Below are 16,349 nucleotides of genomic sequence, written 5' to 3' on the forward strand. Positions count from 1 at the left end.
TGAAAGAAGAGGCACATCTAAATTAAGAATGACTTGTTCCAACAAGTGTAAGAGTTTTAATATAATAAGACAACAAAAACGGAATAGAGAACTACAAGGGAAGGATTTGCAAGGAAAACTTTGCAGTTCGCAGTTCCTCCTCCCCTTTGTGTCCTCCATACAAGTATGAAATCTCAAAAGTCATGAATTTCGCCGCTCTTTACATTTGCTTCAAACTCATTGAAGTTCGCAGCCTACTCCGTTTCCCCTCACCTTTCCGCAAACATATTACTCTCTCTCTCTCTCTTTGTTCTTTATACTGTACTTGCTGTCTTGCTTGCCACAGTACCGTCAACATTTTGATGTTCTTCCTTCATTGCAGCTTTAATGCCACCAGTTCCATCGTCACTTCCGTTGCAGTCTTGTCCTTGTGTTTTTGCATCTAGCTTCTCCTTTGGAGAAGCATTATGATGGTTGGATTTCTCAACACCATTTTCTCTATCTGGCAGGGAAGCCATTTCTGTGGTTGAGTTCATCTCGGGTGCAGTTGTTGATAGTTGTTGATGAGATGATAAACTAGCTGAGCCTGGTGGAGGAAGGAAAACTCCGGTGCCAGGAACAGGAAGGCGAGGAGCAGGAGGATGCCTTGGTGGAGCTGCAGCCCATCCAGTTGATCCAGCTGGAATGGGGACCGGTGCTGGGAAAGGCATTCCTTGGGCAACTGGGGTGGTAACAAAAAGGGGCTGAACACCATTTGGTGGAGGAATTTGTGTCCGAATTGGAGCTGGCAATACACCAGTTGTTGGAACTGGGGTATAATGCTTGGGGCCAACAGGCTGGCGAATAGGATTTGGGGATCTACTGGGTGGTGGACCCCAGTGCGGCAACGGGGCTAATGCAGATGAAGGAAGACGCTGACTATCACTTGCGGTAAATTTCTTTGGTTGAGACTTGGTGAAAGTAATAAGTATGCGTTGTTTTCGGATGGAAGGAATTGCATGTTTAGCAAAATCTGCAGATTTTCCTTGCATCACAAGCAGAGATCTGTCATAAAGAACGAGAGAACCAAGAATGTAAGGCATCAAGGGAAACTAAACTAATGAATTAACAAATAAATAAAGATGCTGATACCAAGTAATTAAATATCAAATCAAATCATTGATAAAATGTTAATTTATACGCGCCTTGGTTCAAAAAATTGAACACATTTCTAAGCTCCATTCTACGGAAAACCTGATAGGACAGCTCTTAATTAGAGCTAAAACTGAATAAAGGGGATGGCTTAAATCGGGTAAGGATTTTGTTTTTTACCAAAAATTCCTGAACTTTTCCTGTATGTTCACCAAGTTCTAAAACTAGAGTTACTTCCAAACTTGACAACTTTGATAGCCAAGAAACTACTAGTGGGATATAATATCCCAAGTAGTCCCAAGCAGATTTTGAACCCTTTGCCCTCTTTGTTGAAACCAAAAACCCAGTAGGTTCAGGACTATAATTGTGTCACTGGCTACCACCAAGAGAAACAAAACAATGGTAGCAAATGCCTCAAATAGGAAGTTTATGGGATATATTGCAGCTGTGGTTCAAACTTTAAGGAAAATTTAAGAGCTTTTTGTTGAGAACTTCAGGGATAGTGATCATACAATCATAGGTGATTTCTCCATCCAGCCTTCATTGATTGCACAAATCAGTAGATGACTCAAGGTACTGATTTCACAAGAAGAAAACGTTGGGTTGTGTATCTATTGGAAAAAGACAAATTTCAAAATGTCTAATGACTACAAGGCATTCAATATTTGAAAATTAGGTTCCATGTCATGATATGGGATTCATATAAAAAAATTAAATAAAAAAAATTGTACAATCTTAAGGCCCTGGGAAAGCAAGCATTGGGGAAGAATGTATTTCGAAGGCCCCAATCAAGGATGTAGCACCTCTGACACTGATATGCAATATTACCTGCTCGGTTTAAGACTGAAAACCATTAAGCTAGTTCCAGATATTGGCCCTAGGTTGAGAAACGTCAAACATTCAAGTTATGATAATTCTTTTTCCAAAAAAGCTCAAGTGTTACAAACAGCAACAAGCTAGAAAGGCAGAGTAGAGGTTTAAGATGAATACCCAGGAGCAAGAGAAAGCTTAAGAGCGCCTTTATAATCTCCAGGATGGTCTGCTCCAATCATTCTGCCAAAAGTCATTTCACATTCTGTCAGGAAAAGGGTGCTAACTGGCCGTCCAAACCAATGTGGCCAAATGTGAGGCTGTGAGTGATCACCCTACAAAAATACTAACATGATTAGCTTCGCTTTCACCTTGTACGTTTATCTTTAACCATTAAGCAAAATCCTAGAATTAGCAACCTCATTATAGACATCAATGATGCATGAATCTGGCTTTACTGTCATAATTTGCATGCCAACTAAGCGTTCAATAACATCTTGCAGCAAGGCAGGAATGGGTTCTATTCTCCGATCTGAAAAATTTATTGATGCAAAATTGTAAAACAAAGATTAATGGGTCTTTATTGTTCAAAAACTACGAATTACAGAACAGAATAGAAGCTCCTCAGAAAATGGCACTTGCATTTAGAGGTCCCCACTGCATTTTCATCTTCTGGAGGTGCATCTGCAATTGGGAGGCCCAATTGAATCATCTCTCTTCCATGTCCCTTCATTGGCCTCTTTGAGACCACATATGCTTGACCTGTGTTAAAGGATTGACTTTTTAACGGTTTACAACCAAATCTAAAGCTTTAGAACAAAAATAATTATTAGAGGAGCAATTGTAACACTATCAAGCTGTCCGTCATCAGGTTTCAGAGAGTGCACATGAATTATCAGCATCAGGATTCAAATTGCATGAAAAAATTAAGTGTTCTAGCCACTGTTGCTGCAAAATCGACATACTATTGACTTCACAAGATACAACTTTTACATGCCATAACATCAATAAAAAATATTCATTAAATGGAACAAGACAAGCACACCATCATTTATCACATGCCTAGATTCTCACTTCAGTGAAACTATAAGAAAACCTTTAATAACAATCGATCAATGGCCTTAAAAAAAAAAAAAGGAAAAGAAAAGGCCTAAATGAGTTCTTTTTCCTAGACACAGAAAAGAAACGTTCAAACCTAAAGACAATGGTAAGTAGCAAACACGAAGCATTGAATCATACTGCTGAAACTTTTTGGGATCAGTATGTGGCTAATACATACTAGCATGGGCATGAAAGAATATATCTTTTGCTTTCTCTAAATCAATTTACCATCTATTTGCAGAACTTTTTACTATTCTAAACACCATTGCTTACCTGTCACCGCTTTGACAAAGGGTGGGCAGAATAAAGTGTGGATCCCATACCAGAAGACGAATTTTAAGAAAACAGTGATAGGATGGTGCAAATGGCATGTGCAAAAGTACTTATTATGAGAGTAGATACAAGGCTTATCATGCCAAGACTGGTTTGGAATATCAAGGGACACAACTACTCAGCTCAAACATTCTTACTGAGCATCCAATCTTATTTCAGGTAATAATATAAGTGGATCCATTCTTCTTTCTTCTTTGATACAACCACCCCTTTCTTACAATTGGATACATTTTGAAAAATCAAAGTAATTTCTCAGGGGCTTTGGGGCTGAAAATCCAAGAAATTAATAGACAAAAATATCTAAAACACATAGATGTTTTTGTAGGAAATTCTTTAGGCTCAAATCATGCACAACTACAACTCAGTCTGATGCCACCACACAATAGTTCTTAGGTCCATATCACCAAAGCCCACACTCTCTAGAACCCACATAATGGATAATAGATAAATATTCCCACCACCCAGTGCTATAGCAAACTATAGTTACTCATGTCACCACCAGCCAAAATAAAAGATAGTGTCCAATGCTTCTTTATCAGGAAAATTTCAGGATTTGTCTTCGACATCCTAGAAGCAACATGAGGAGAGGCATATGATGACATGGGAATAAAATCTCATGCAATACCGGACATGGCAGCACAAGCATTGAATCTTTCTGATATCAGAATCAACAAAAGTGTACTTACCGTCACTCCTTCAATAATGTATGCCTTTAGAAAGTCCTTTTACTCGAACCACTAAGTCTCATACATGTATCAAAGTGTTAACTAGGAGCAAGTATGAGACTGTAAAATCAAGCACGTTAGAACTAGAACTATATATACCACGTTTAACCAAGTTCAAACAAACCTTATGACAAGTCTAGACGAAATAAATCTGCCCGAGCAATCTTAAAAATAACTTACTAACAGAGCAAAGCCATGGAGGGGGTGTTAAAAGGATAGCCCGAATCACTGTAATGGAATGTGAATCATACACAATATTTTTAAATTTTATCTTTCTATAAAAGTAACGGCATCCATTAGCCAAACTATGTTTCCAGAGATAAAACTCTCATGTCTTNAGAACTAGAACTATATATACCACGTTTAACCAAGTTCAAACAAACCTTATGACAAGTCTAGACGAAATAAATCTGCCCGAGCAATCTTAAAAATAACTTACTAACAGAGCAAAGCCATGGAGGGGGTGTTAAAAGGATAGCCCGAATCACTGTAATGGAATGTGACTCATACACAATATTTTTAAATTTTATATTTCTATAAAAGTAACGGCATCCATTAGCCAAACTATGTTTCCAGAGATAAAACTCTCATGTCTTAACCACCACCGGGTGGCCTAGAGGTAAAAGAACAAAAGGAGGTTCCCTAAGCTCCTGAGTTCAAGTCCCCCTAGACCCTAATAGGGGTGACCCCGGGAGATTAGTTAAAGTGCATGCAATCTGGCCCGGACAATCCCGGTGATTAAAAAAATAATAATAATAAAAAAAAAAAAAAAAAAGTGAGCAAACTTGCCTTGAATTTGACCTCTTTTCCCTGCAGCTCTTAAATCATTAACCATTGAAACAAGCTTTGAAACTTCTGAATTAGCACATAGTTCTTCATATAATTTCAGTCCATCAACCACATTAACCTTAAAAAATAGAATACCGTAAGAGCTTAGCAGCAGACAAAACAAAAGAAATTGTACAATTATATCCAAGAAATGTGTAAATTCTCACTACCGTCTTCCCATCAAACATCTCTGAACCAACAAAAGTTTTTGGAGCTGCAGTGAGATTCTGCTTCTCATTCTGATTTTGAACGGAATGTGAGTCACTCTCTGGGAGAACATTCAAAGATCCATGTAAGTGGAATAAATAATGTTATTTTGCATAACAACTACAATGCCAAAGAAAGCCAGAGCGTGTAAGGAGCATATAGACACACACATAACATACGAGTTTAAAATAGAATGTGTTATTAAGTAACAATCAAAGTTGAAATTAAACACATGATGAAGATAAACAATAGTAGGTATACCTTTAGGGCTTGGGGTGCATCCATCATCTGATGCCTCAGCTTTAGGATCCAAATTGCCAGATTTAGTCATTTCTGAATCCCCTAAATTCGTTGAGCTGCCATCTTCAGCAGCTTTTGTAACAGCATCTGCTCCACACAATGATTTTATAAATTAAAAAAAAAAATATGCTTAAATCAAATTGATCTAACACACTCTGAAAAATTGAATTTAATTATTTTCTTCTCTTAGAACTTTCATCAAGTGCTTAATAAACCACAAATCATGCAATTTAATTTTATTATACAAACATACAATTACATGATATACGGTTAGAAGCAAACTTCATGAAAAGATACTGCCATTGATGATTGAATTTAAGACCATAACTAGGCTCTGAAAGGTGAAGGTATAGGTATCTTTCAAATGAAGGAAGAAGAAAAATTAAGAGAAGAATAAACTTAAAATGATACAACACAAGAAACCAATTACCATAATAGAATGTCCTATTTATTAAAATAAACTTAAAAGGATAGAACACAAGAAACCAATTACCATAATATAATGTCCAATTTATTAAAGTTGCTTCAAAGTAAGATAGTAATCCACAGGTAACCCAATTTACATAACACACAAGCTAAATTAATAATTAATATAAATAAACCAAATCTACTTTCCAGAATTGTAAAACATAATAACGGATAAGAAACATACAAATATAGTCAAAAGTTAGTCCCGCAGTCAAAAGAACACAGATGAAAATCACAAATCCAAATCCATCTCTAAACCATTAATCAAAACAGAGCAAAATAAAATAAACCCATTTACATTATCCAAAAAGCAATTACCTTTCTTATAATTACTATCCAAAGCTGAAGAATTTGCATCAACGGAATGATTATCCTTATCCACACTAGAATTATACACATCCTTCTTAACAAAGCCACTAGATCTCTTACTATTCTTGTTATAGGTGAATGGATCAAAGAACCTCGATTGTTTTTTCCAAGTCACTTGTTGCAAAGCAAACAACACATCCCCAACAGAAAAATACTGCTGCATATGGAGCACTTGGGACCAATTAGACCTCCTGTTCTGAATGTAATTCAAAACTACATCATACTCTCCACCCTCACCAACTGAACGCAAATGCTGACAAAGAGCGTCAATTATAGCATTAGCAGCGGCGAACTCACTCCTCAACCAAAAAATAAACCCATCTCGCTCATCAGGGAACTGCATTTTGTTATCGGACAAAACCACATTCCCGGATGGCATTGCCATAGCCAACTAAAACAAGAACATAAATTTAGATCCAAGTTAAACCAAAATGAAATCTTGGGATCAACCCAGAATGAGGAATTGTACAGATCTGAAAAGGGTATGTTTGGAAGAGTGAATAGTTGAGAGTGAAGAGATCTAGGGTTTGGGATTGAATGGAAATGGCTTATGAAGCACGCATGTGTATTGTCTTAAATGGTGGCTCTCTCTCTCTCTGGAGTTAAAGTTTGGTTTTGGCTTTTGGGAGCTGAGTACCACACAGAATATTCTTTTATACGTAGGGGTGATTTCGGGATTTCCTTAATGTTTAATCAACACTTAAACTACTCAGTTAAGAGTTTCCAACTTTGTTAGAATTTCTTTTTCGAATTTTGGAATTTGGATTAGAGATTAAATTTTGTTAACTTATCTTCTTCTTTTAACTTTCAAATTTACAACTTTGAGATGTAATATTTATTTCTTTTTAAGTATGTATGATATTAATATTGGATTCCATTCAATATCTTTGGTCGGATTTATTTTAAGAAAATAGATATTTCATAAGATCGAATATTGTTAATTTTGTGTATCTTTGATATTATTGATAGGATTTGATATCTGATTCTATAAAAAATATGAATTGCAGACTAAGAAGTCATTCAAAATTTCGAGTATATTTTAAGAAATAATGATGATATGATACAAGTAACATGATTTATACTTCTAAATTCTAATATGACGTTCAGAGTTACACTTTTATTTAAAGTGTGTATGATATTAATATTGGATTTGATTAGAGATATGTTTTTGTATGAAAATGCATCTCATGAGGTGAAGTTGTAGTTGTTCGGATTCATTTTAAGAAAATAGATGTATTATAAGATATGATATTATTGCTAGAATTTGAAATCTAATTCTACAACTATATATACATTCTAGGACTAAGAAGTCATCCAAAATTCCATATTGATGATAAGATATAAATAATACGTTTTATACTAATGATGTAACGTTTAAAGTTGCACCTCTCGACAGCATAAATGTCATATTTGATTTTGTTAATTTGAAGTATGGATGATTTTTTACTAGAATTTGAAATCTGATTTTATATTAAGACACATATTAAGGGATTGCATAGATCCATTTTGAGAAAATGTTTTCTCATTTTCATTTAAAAAAAAATAGGCAAAAACTTGTGTTCAAATTGGTGTTTTGGAAAAATGTTTTGACAAAATGCAATCCCAATAGACTATTTTTAATAAAAGAAAGACAAAAACAAATATATGCATTTATATCTTCAATGTTCATTTCTCAAGCTCTATACTATTTTAAAAACAATACCAAACATATTATTTAATATTGAAAAATATAAAATTAAATCTCTTCTATCCATTTATTATCTAGCATTAATTAAGAGCAAATTGTATAATTTTTTATCCAATCACATGAAGTCAAATTATATATAGATGATAATCACGATTACCTAGTGTGAAACAAATGTTATCAACACAATCCAATGCGTAATTGCAAACAAAATAATTCAAAGTAAACGATAAACTTTAACCAATTTCAACTATTTGTTGTCCAAACTTACAAAATTAATGCACCACTAAATATGGAATTTGACATTAAGCCAAACTCATTTGCAAGGAATAATAATAGTAACTACTTTTAGTCTAAACCAGTGTTTCTTTTATAGAACTTATGTAATTAATGTGTATTTTTATGTAAAAGTTCTTTTTATATAATACACTAAAACAAAATTTTGAGTTAATTAATTATTCCATTACTTGTAAATCTTTTGCAGTAATATATTACTAAAAAGGAGCATTAGTATAAAGAAGAAATAAAGTAAACGTTTTTAAAGAAATATAAGAATAAAACTCATTTAAGAATAAGTTTAAAGGGAGCCAAAATATTTATTGTGCCAGGATATAATGACTTCAATTTTGACTTAAAATGGTGACACAATTTTTTAGCCTTTGGGTGCATTTGGTTCAGAGAATGTTGTATTATTGAGAATATTAGAGCATCTCCAAATGACTTTTTATATGACCCAAACTCTTTATTATAAAAAGTCTATCCATAAAAACAAAAGTCAGAGCATCTCCAATGATGCTCTTTATTTGAAGAGCATCTTTTATATAAATAAAGAGCATCTTTATTAATTTTTAAATATAAAGAACATAATTTTTATTCAAATCCAATAGACTCTTTAAATTTAATGAAGATGTTCTTTATTTTTAAGAAAGAGACTTAATGGGAGAGAGAATTAATAAATAAAATGCATAGAAACTTGTAGTATATTAATTAAAATTAGGATAGAGAGTAAAATTTGACTCTCTAAATGTGAAGAGTCAATCAAACTCACTCTCTAATTTATATTTTAAAGATAAAGAGTCTATTGGAGTCTTGTTTTTATGAATAGACTCTTTATAATAAAGAGTTTGGATCATATAAAGAGTCATTTGGAGATGCTCTCAAACATACTCTTTATCCTTTAAATATAAATTTAAGAGTGAGTTTAGCTCTCTATATCTAGAAAGTCAAATTTAATCCTAATATTAATTAATAAAATACAAGTTTCTATACATTTTATTTTTAAATTCTCTCTCCTATTAAGTCATTTTCTTGAAAATAAAGAGCATCTTCATTAAATTTAAAGAGTCTATTGGATTTGAATAAAAAATTTGTTTTTTATATTTAAAATTAATGAAAATGATATTTATTTATATGAAAGATACTTTTTAAAATAAAGAACACTATTAGAGATACTCTTATATTACGCGATAGAAAGATTATCTTGAAGATTACTGGGAATATTTAAGAAAATGTGTTTGGTTATGTTGGAATAAATTTATGAGTATGTTATATTGATATGTTTGGTTGGAAAGATAAATGGGTGGGTAAGTTATATAGATTACTAAATTACCCTCCTTTTTAAATATTAATATAATATCATTTTTATTAAAAAAATTTGAATCATTTCTTTTAACCCCCTCCATTTGAAATTTTGTTAAAACACCGTAGCCATATAAAATTTAATTTGTAACAAAATCACCCCCACCCACCCAAGGGACTGTCGGTCACCACCTTCGGCAGTCGCCGTAACGGCACACTACCGACCGAATCTGGCTGATTGTGTGTCGTTCAGGTCGTTCAGATCCATGGCCAGATCTAGCTGTTTGACGGCCAAAGATGTGGCTGTGAAATGGTCAGATCTGGTTGTTTCTGTGTGATCCATGGCCGAAAGCAGCCTGACTGGCGCACGACTAGCCAAATCCCCCAACTGTGCATCGTTCCAATGGTGGTCGGCAATCCCTTGGCTGGCTGAGGTGGTGGCTAGGGGTGGCTGTGGCCTTGGGTAATTTTGTCTTAAAAATCCTAAGTATGAGGTTAAAGTTGTCCATAAATTTTATTGTAAATTATTTAGTTAACAATGGCATTTTTGTCCAAAATTTATATTAATAAGGGATAAAATTATAACAAAAATAAGATTACCAAGTAATCTTAAAATACCTAAAAAAATGGAGGTAATCAAATTATCTCCTATATTACTAGCAGTAATTACTATTGGTTTTGGAAGATTATTGGAATCTTATACTACTTGACAATCAAATGTGATAATCAAGTAATATAAGATGACATTACCTCAGTAATCTCATACTATCCCCAACCAAACACACCCTTGATATTTTACAATCTTGTTGATGCTAAAAAATCGTACTCCTAGCTCCATCAATAAAGATGGAGTATTTGAGTTTAGGATCTGGTGTTATAGATCTTTCCCTTCTTCTCCAAAGTTTTTGAAGAAAATCCTAGGTACTATAACTTTGAGGAAGCTCCAACAGTGGCTTTAATGGTAGAAAATGAGAGAACAAGTGGTTAATAGCTCAAGTCGGTAGGGTGTTTTACTGGTGTAGGCCCTCCAAAACTCAAGGTAGCACGATATACAATGGAGAAGCTTGTAAAAAGAGCATATAAAGGATAATCAATAGTAACGGAAACTTAGTAGGTCCAAAAATGGAAGTGCAATAACTCCACAGAGACATGCAGAGAATGTTTAGTAAATAAGAAAGGGGGCAACCTCCAAATCTAGAAACTTAATCCAAAACATACCTTCCAAGGCAAACAACTTTTAATCCTTCATATAGTGCTAGGGATTTGGTGGTTTGTTGCCAAGTGGCTCGCTTGAACACTGACAAGTGGCATTGTGAGCCTTTTAGGGCTAGACCACCAAAGATTCCCTAATAATGTTGAGTTGTGTAGATGATGATGTGGTAAACCCCTTGTGGAGTGTCTATTGACAACTCTACACATGTTAAGTGTTTTAAGGAGATAAAGGAGTCTTGCGCTCCAAGTAACATGTCAGTGAAAGCCCATTAAATCATGGAGTGATAATTGGAGCAACCCTTGCGGTGTTGATGATGTCTGGCAACGAGGGGCGACTAGTGGACTAATTACCGTTTTGGCTCTCTCTACTATAGCATAACTTATGGTGCTGGTAAGGCAACAAGTGCAAGTGGGCAACGCCGCACTTAACTCAATAACAAATTATTTCATGTGCACTTCTCTGCTATGGTAGATAACGAGTGGAAGTGACATTTACACACTTTTTCTGTCATTGATTTTCTATCGATGTTGGGTGACCAACAATGTTGGTATTGATTGGGCGATCAACAGAGTAATGCTACTAGAGCGATGTTCATTTTTCAGCAACAAACGACATTTTCTTAGTGCTTGGAAGATTTCACCCATAACAAATCTAATGGTCGTAAATTAGAAGTAACAAGTGATTATTTCTTATGTTGTGTTAATACCAAAAAACTGCTACTCTAGCACTAATAACAGAGGTGAAGTAATAAGCATAATAATTATTCCATTACTTGTAAATCTTTTGCAGTAATATATTACTAAAAGGAGCATTAGTAAAAGAGAAAAAAAGTAAACGTTTTAAAGAAATATAAGAATAAAACTCATTTAAGAATAAGTTTAAAGGGAGCCAAAATATTTATTGTGCCAGGATATAATGACTTCAATTTTGACTTAAAATGGTGACACAATTTTTAGCCTTTGGGTGCATTTGGTTCAGAGAATGTTGTATTATTGAGAATATTAGAGCATCTCCAAATGACTTTTATATGACCCAAACTCTTTATTATAAAAAGTTATCCATAAAAACAAAAGTCAGAGCATCCAATGATGCTCTTTATTTGAGAGCATCTTTTATATAATAAGGCATCTTTAAATTTTAATATAAAGAACATAATTTTTATTCAAAACCAATAGACTCTTTAAATTTAATGAAGATGTTCTTTATTTTTAAGAAAGAGACTTAATGGGAGAGAGAATTATAAATAAAAAAGCATAGAAACTTGTTGTATATTAATTAAATTAGGATAGAGAGTAAATTTGCTCTCTAAAGTGAAGAGTCAATCAACTCACTCTCTAAATTTATTTTTAAGATACACAAGAAACCAATTACCATAATATAATGTCCAATTTATTAAAGTTGCTTCAAAGTAAGATAGTAATCCACAGGTAACCCAATTTACATAACACACAAGCTAAATTAATAATTAATATAAATAAACCAAATCTACTTTCCAGAATTGTAAAACATAATAACGGATAAGAAACATACAAATATAGTCAAAAGTTAGTCCCGCAGTCAAAAGAACACAGATGAAAATCACAAATCCAAATCCATCTCTAAACCATTAATCAAAACAGAGCAAAATAAAATAAACCCATTTACATTATCCAAAAAGCAATTACCTTTCTTATAATTACTATCCAAAGCTGAAGAATTTGCATCAACGGAATGATTATCCTTATCCACACTAGAATTATACACATCCTTCTTAACAAAGCCACTAGATCTCTTACTATTCTTGTTATAGGTGAATGGATCAAAGAACCTCGATTGTTTTTTCCAAGTCACTTGTTGCAAAGCAAACAACACATCCCCAACAGAAAAATACTGCTGCATATGGAGCACTTGGGACCAATTAGACCTCCTGTTCTGAATGTAATTCAAAACTACATCATACTCTCCACCCTCACCAACTGAACGCAAATGCTGACAAAGAGCGTCAATTATAGCATTAGCAGCGGCGAACTCACTCCTCAACCAAAAAATAAACCCATCTCGCTCATCAGGGAACTGCATTTTGTTATCGGACAAAACCACATTCCCGGATGGCATTGCCATAGCCAACTAAAACAAGAACATAAATTTAGATCCAAGTTAAACCAAAATGAAATCTTGGGATCAACCCAGAATGAGGAATTGTACAGATCTGAAAAGGGTATGTTTGGAAGAGTGAATAGTTGAGAGTGAAGAGATCTAGGGTTTGGGATTGAATGGAAATGGCTTATGAAGCACGCATGTGTATTGTCTTAAATGGTGGCTCTCTCTCTCTCTGGAGTTAAAGTTTGGTTTTGGCTTTTGGGAGCTGAGTACCACACAGAATATTCTTTTATACGTAGGGGTGATTTCGGGATTTCCTTAATGTTTAATCAACACTTAAACTACTCAGTTAAGAGTTTCCAACTTTGTTAGAATTTCTTTTTCGAATTTTGGAATTTGGATTAGAGATTAAATTTTGTTAACTTATCTTCTTCTTTTAACTTTCAAATTTACAACTTTGAGATGTAATATTTATTTCTTTTTAAGTATGTATGATATTAATATTGGATTCCATTCAATATCTTTGGTCGGATTTATTTTAAGAAAATAGATATTTCATAAGATCGAATATTGTTAATTTTGTGTATCTTTGATATTATTGATAGGATTTGATATCTGATTCTATAAAAAATATGAATTGCAGACTAAGAAGTCATTCAAAATTTCGAGTATATTTTAAGAAATAATGATGATATGATACAAGTAACATGATTTATACTTCTAAATTCTAATATGACGTTCAGAGTTACACTTTTATTTAAAGTGTGTATGATATTAATATTGGATTTGATTAGAGATATGTTTTTGTATGAAAATGCATCTCATGAGGTGAAGTTGTAGTTGTTCGGATTCATTTTAAGAAAATAGATGTATTATAAGATATGATATTATTGCTAGAATTTGAAATCTAATTCTACAACTATATATACATTCTAGGACTAAGAAGTCATCCAAAATTCCATATTGATGATAAGATATAAATAATACGTTTTATACTAATGATGTAACGTTTAAAGTTGCACCTCTCGACAGCATAAATGTCATATTTGATTTTGTTAATTTGAAGTATGGATGATTTTTTACTAGAATTTGAAATCTGATTTTATATTAAGACACATATTAAGGGATTGCATAGATCCATTTTGAGAAAATGTTTTCTCATTTTCATTTAAAAAAAAATAGGCAAAAACTTGTGTTCAAATTGGTGTTTTGGAAAAATGTTTTGACAAAATGCAATCCCAATAGACTATTTTTAATAAAAGAAAGACAAAAACAAATATATGCATTTATATCTTCAATGTTCATTTCTCAAGCTCTATACTATTTTAAAAACAATACCAAACATATTATTTAATATTGAAAAATATAAAATTAAATCTCTTCTATCCATTTATTATCTAGCATTAATTAAGAGCAAATTGTATAATTTTTTATCCAATCACATGAAGTCAAATTATATATAGATGATAATCACGATTACCTAGTGTGAAACAAATGTTATCAACACAATCCAATGCGTAATTGCAAACAAAATAATTCAAAGTAAACGATAAACTTTAACCAATTTCAACTATTTGTTGTCCAAACTTACAAAATCAATGCACCACTAAATATGGAATTTGACATTAAGCCAAACTCATTTGCAAGGAATAATAATAGTAACTATTTTTAGTCTAAACCAGTGTTACTTTTATAGAACTTATGTAATTAATGAGTATTTTTATGTAAAAGTTCTTTTTATATAATACACTAAAACAAAATTTTGAGTTAATTAATTATTCCATTACTTGTAAATTTTTTGCAGTAATATATTACTAAAAAGGAGCATTAGTATAAAGAAGAAATAAAGTAAACGTTTTTAAAGAAATATAAGAATAAAACTCATTTAAGAATAAGTTTAAAGGGAGCCAAAATATTTATTGTGCCAGGATATAATGACTTCAATTTTGACTTAAAATGGTGACACAATTTTTTAACCTTTGGGTGCATTTGGTTAAGAGAATATTGTATTACTGAGAATATTAGAGCATCTCCAAATGACTCTTTATATGACCCAAACTCTTTATTATAAAGAGTCTATCCATAAAAACAAGAGCCAGAATATCTCCAATGATGCTCTTTATTTGAAGAGCATCTTCATTAATTTTTAAATATAAAGAACATAATTTTTATTCAAATCCAATAGACTCTTTAAATTTAATGAAAATGTTCTTTATTTTTAAGAAAGAGACTTAATGGAAGAGAGAATTAATAAATAAAATGCATAGAAACTTGTAATTTATTAATTAAAATTAGGATAGAGAGTGAAATTTGACTCTCTAAATGTAAAGAGTGAAACTCACTCTCTAATTTATATTTTAAAGATAAAGAGTCTGTTGGAGTCTTGTTTTTATGAATAAACTCTTTATAATAAAGACTTTGGATCATATAAAGAGTCCTTTGGAGATGCTCTCAAACATACTCTTTATTCTTTAAATATAAATTAAAGAGTGAGTTTAGCTCTCTATATCTAGAAAGTCAAATTTAATCCTAATATTAATTAATAAAGTACAAGTTTCTATACATTTTATTTATAAATTTTCTCTCCTATTAAGTCATTTTCTTGAAAATAAAGAGTATCTTCATTAAATTTAAAGAGCCAATTGAATTTGAATAAAAAATTTGTTCTTTATATTTAAAATTAATGAAAATGATATTTATTTATATGAAAAATACTTTTTAAAATAAAGAATACTATTAGAGATACTCTTATATTAATGGATAGAAAGATTATCTTAAAGATTACTGTGAATATTTAAAAAATGCATTTGGTTATGTTGGAATAAATTTGTGAGTATGTTATATTGATATGTTTGGTTGGAAAGATAAATGGATGGGTAAGTTATATAGATTACTAAATTACCCTCCTTTTTAAATATTAATACAATATCATTTTTATTATTAATTTTTGAATCATTTCTTTTAACCCCCTACATTTGAAATTTTGTTAAAACACCCTAGCCATATAAAATTTAATTTGTAACAAAATCACCCCCACCCACCTAAGGGACTGCCGGTCACCACCTTCGGCAGTTGCCGTAATGGCACACTACCGATCGAATCTGGCTGATTGTGTGCCGTTAAGGTCATTCAGATCTATGGCCAGATCTAGCTATTTGAAGCGCCAAAGATGTGGCTGTGAAATGGTCAGATCTGGCTGTTTCTATGTGATCCATGGCCGGAAGCAGCCTTACTAGCGCACGACTGGCCAAATCCCCCAGCTGTGCATCGTTCCAATGGTGGTCGGCAATCCCTTGGCTGGTTGAGGTGGTGGCTAGGGGTGGCTGTGGCCTTGGGTAATTTTGTCTTAAAAATCCTAAGTATGAGGTTAAAGTTGTCCATAAATTTTATTGTAAATAATTTAGAATAACAATGGCATTTTTGTCTAAAATTTATATTAATAAGGGATAAAATTGTAACAAAAATAAGATTACCAAGTAATTTTAAAATACCTAAGAAAATGGAGGTAATCAAATTACCTCCTATATTACTAGCAGTAATTACT

The 16,349-nt window shown here is 32.5% G+C and overlaps 1 protein-coding gene across 1 annotated transcript; it reads right to left on the reverse strand.

The window, feature by feature from the left end:
• Window positions 1-13,051, reverse strand: LOC116125337 (RNA demethylase ALKBH10B). The gene is made up of 9 exons (XM_031411074.1): window positions 12,371-13,051; window positions 6,201-6,642; window positions 5,376-5,501; window positions 5,078-5,175; window positions 4,869-4,986; window positions 2,563-2,682; window positions 2,340-2,452; window positions 2,101-2,255; window positions 1-1,023 (listed from the first exon to the last, which is right to left on the reverse strand). Exons 1-9 carry the CDS (start codon window positions 12,824-12,826, stop codon window positions 294-296), a joined length of 2,358 nt encoding a protein of 785 aa, XP_031266934.1. The 5' UTR covers window positions 12,827-13,051; the 3' UTR covers window positions 1-293.
• Window positions 13,052-16,349: the final 3,298 nt, after the last annotated feature.

This window comes from Pistacia vera, unplaced genomic scaffold, assembly GCF_008641045.1.
Source record: "Pistacia vera cultivar Batoury unplaced genomic scaffold, PisVer_v2 Contig163, whole genome shotgun sequence".
Taxonomy (NCBI): Eukaryota; Viridiplantae; Streptophyta; class Magnoliopsida; order Sapindales; family Anacardiaceae; genus Pistacia; species Pistacia vera.

Bases quoted from the DNA above. Each gene is read 5' to 3' on its own strand.
- LOC116125337 (XM_031411074.1), bottom strand. From the start codon at position 12,826: ATGGCAATGCCATCCGGGAATGTGGTTTTGTCCGATAACAAAATGCAG. The intron at 5,502-6,200 runs GTAATTGCTTTT...TGTGTGGAGCAG, and splicing joins GGATAGTAATTATAAGAAAG to ATGCTGTTACAAAAGCTGCT. The intron at 5,176-5,375 runs GTATACCTACTA...ATGTTCTCCCAG, and splicing joins ATGCACCCCAAGCCCTAAAG to AGAGTGACTCACATTCCGTT.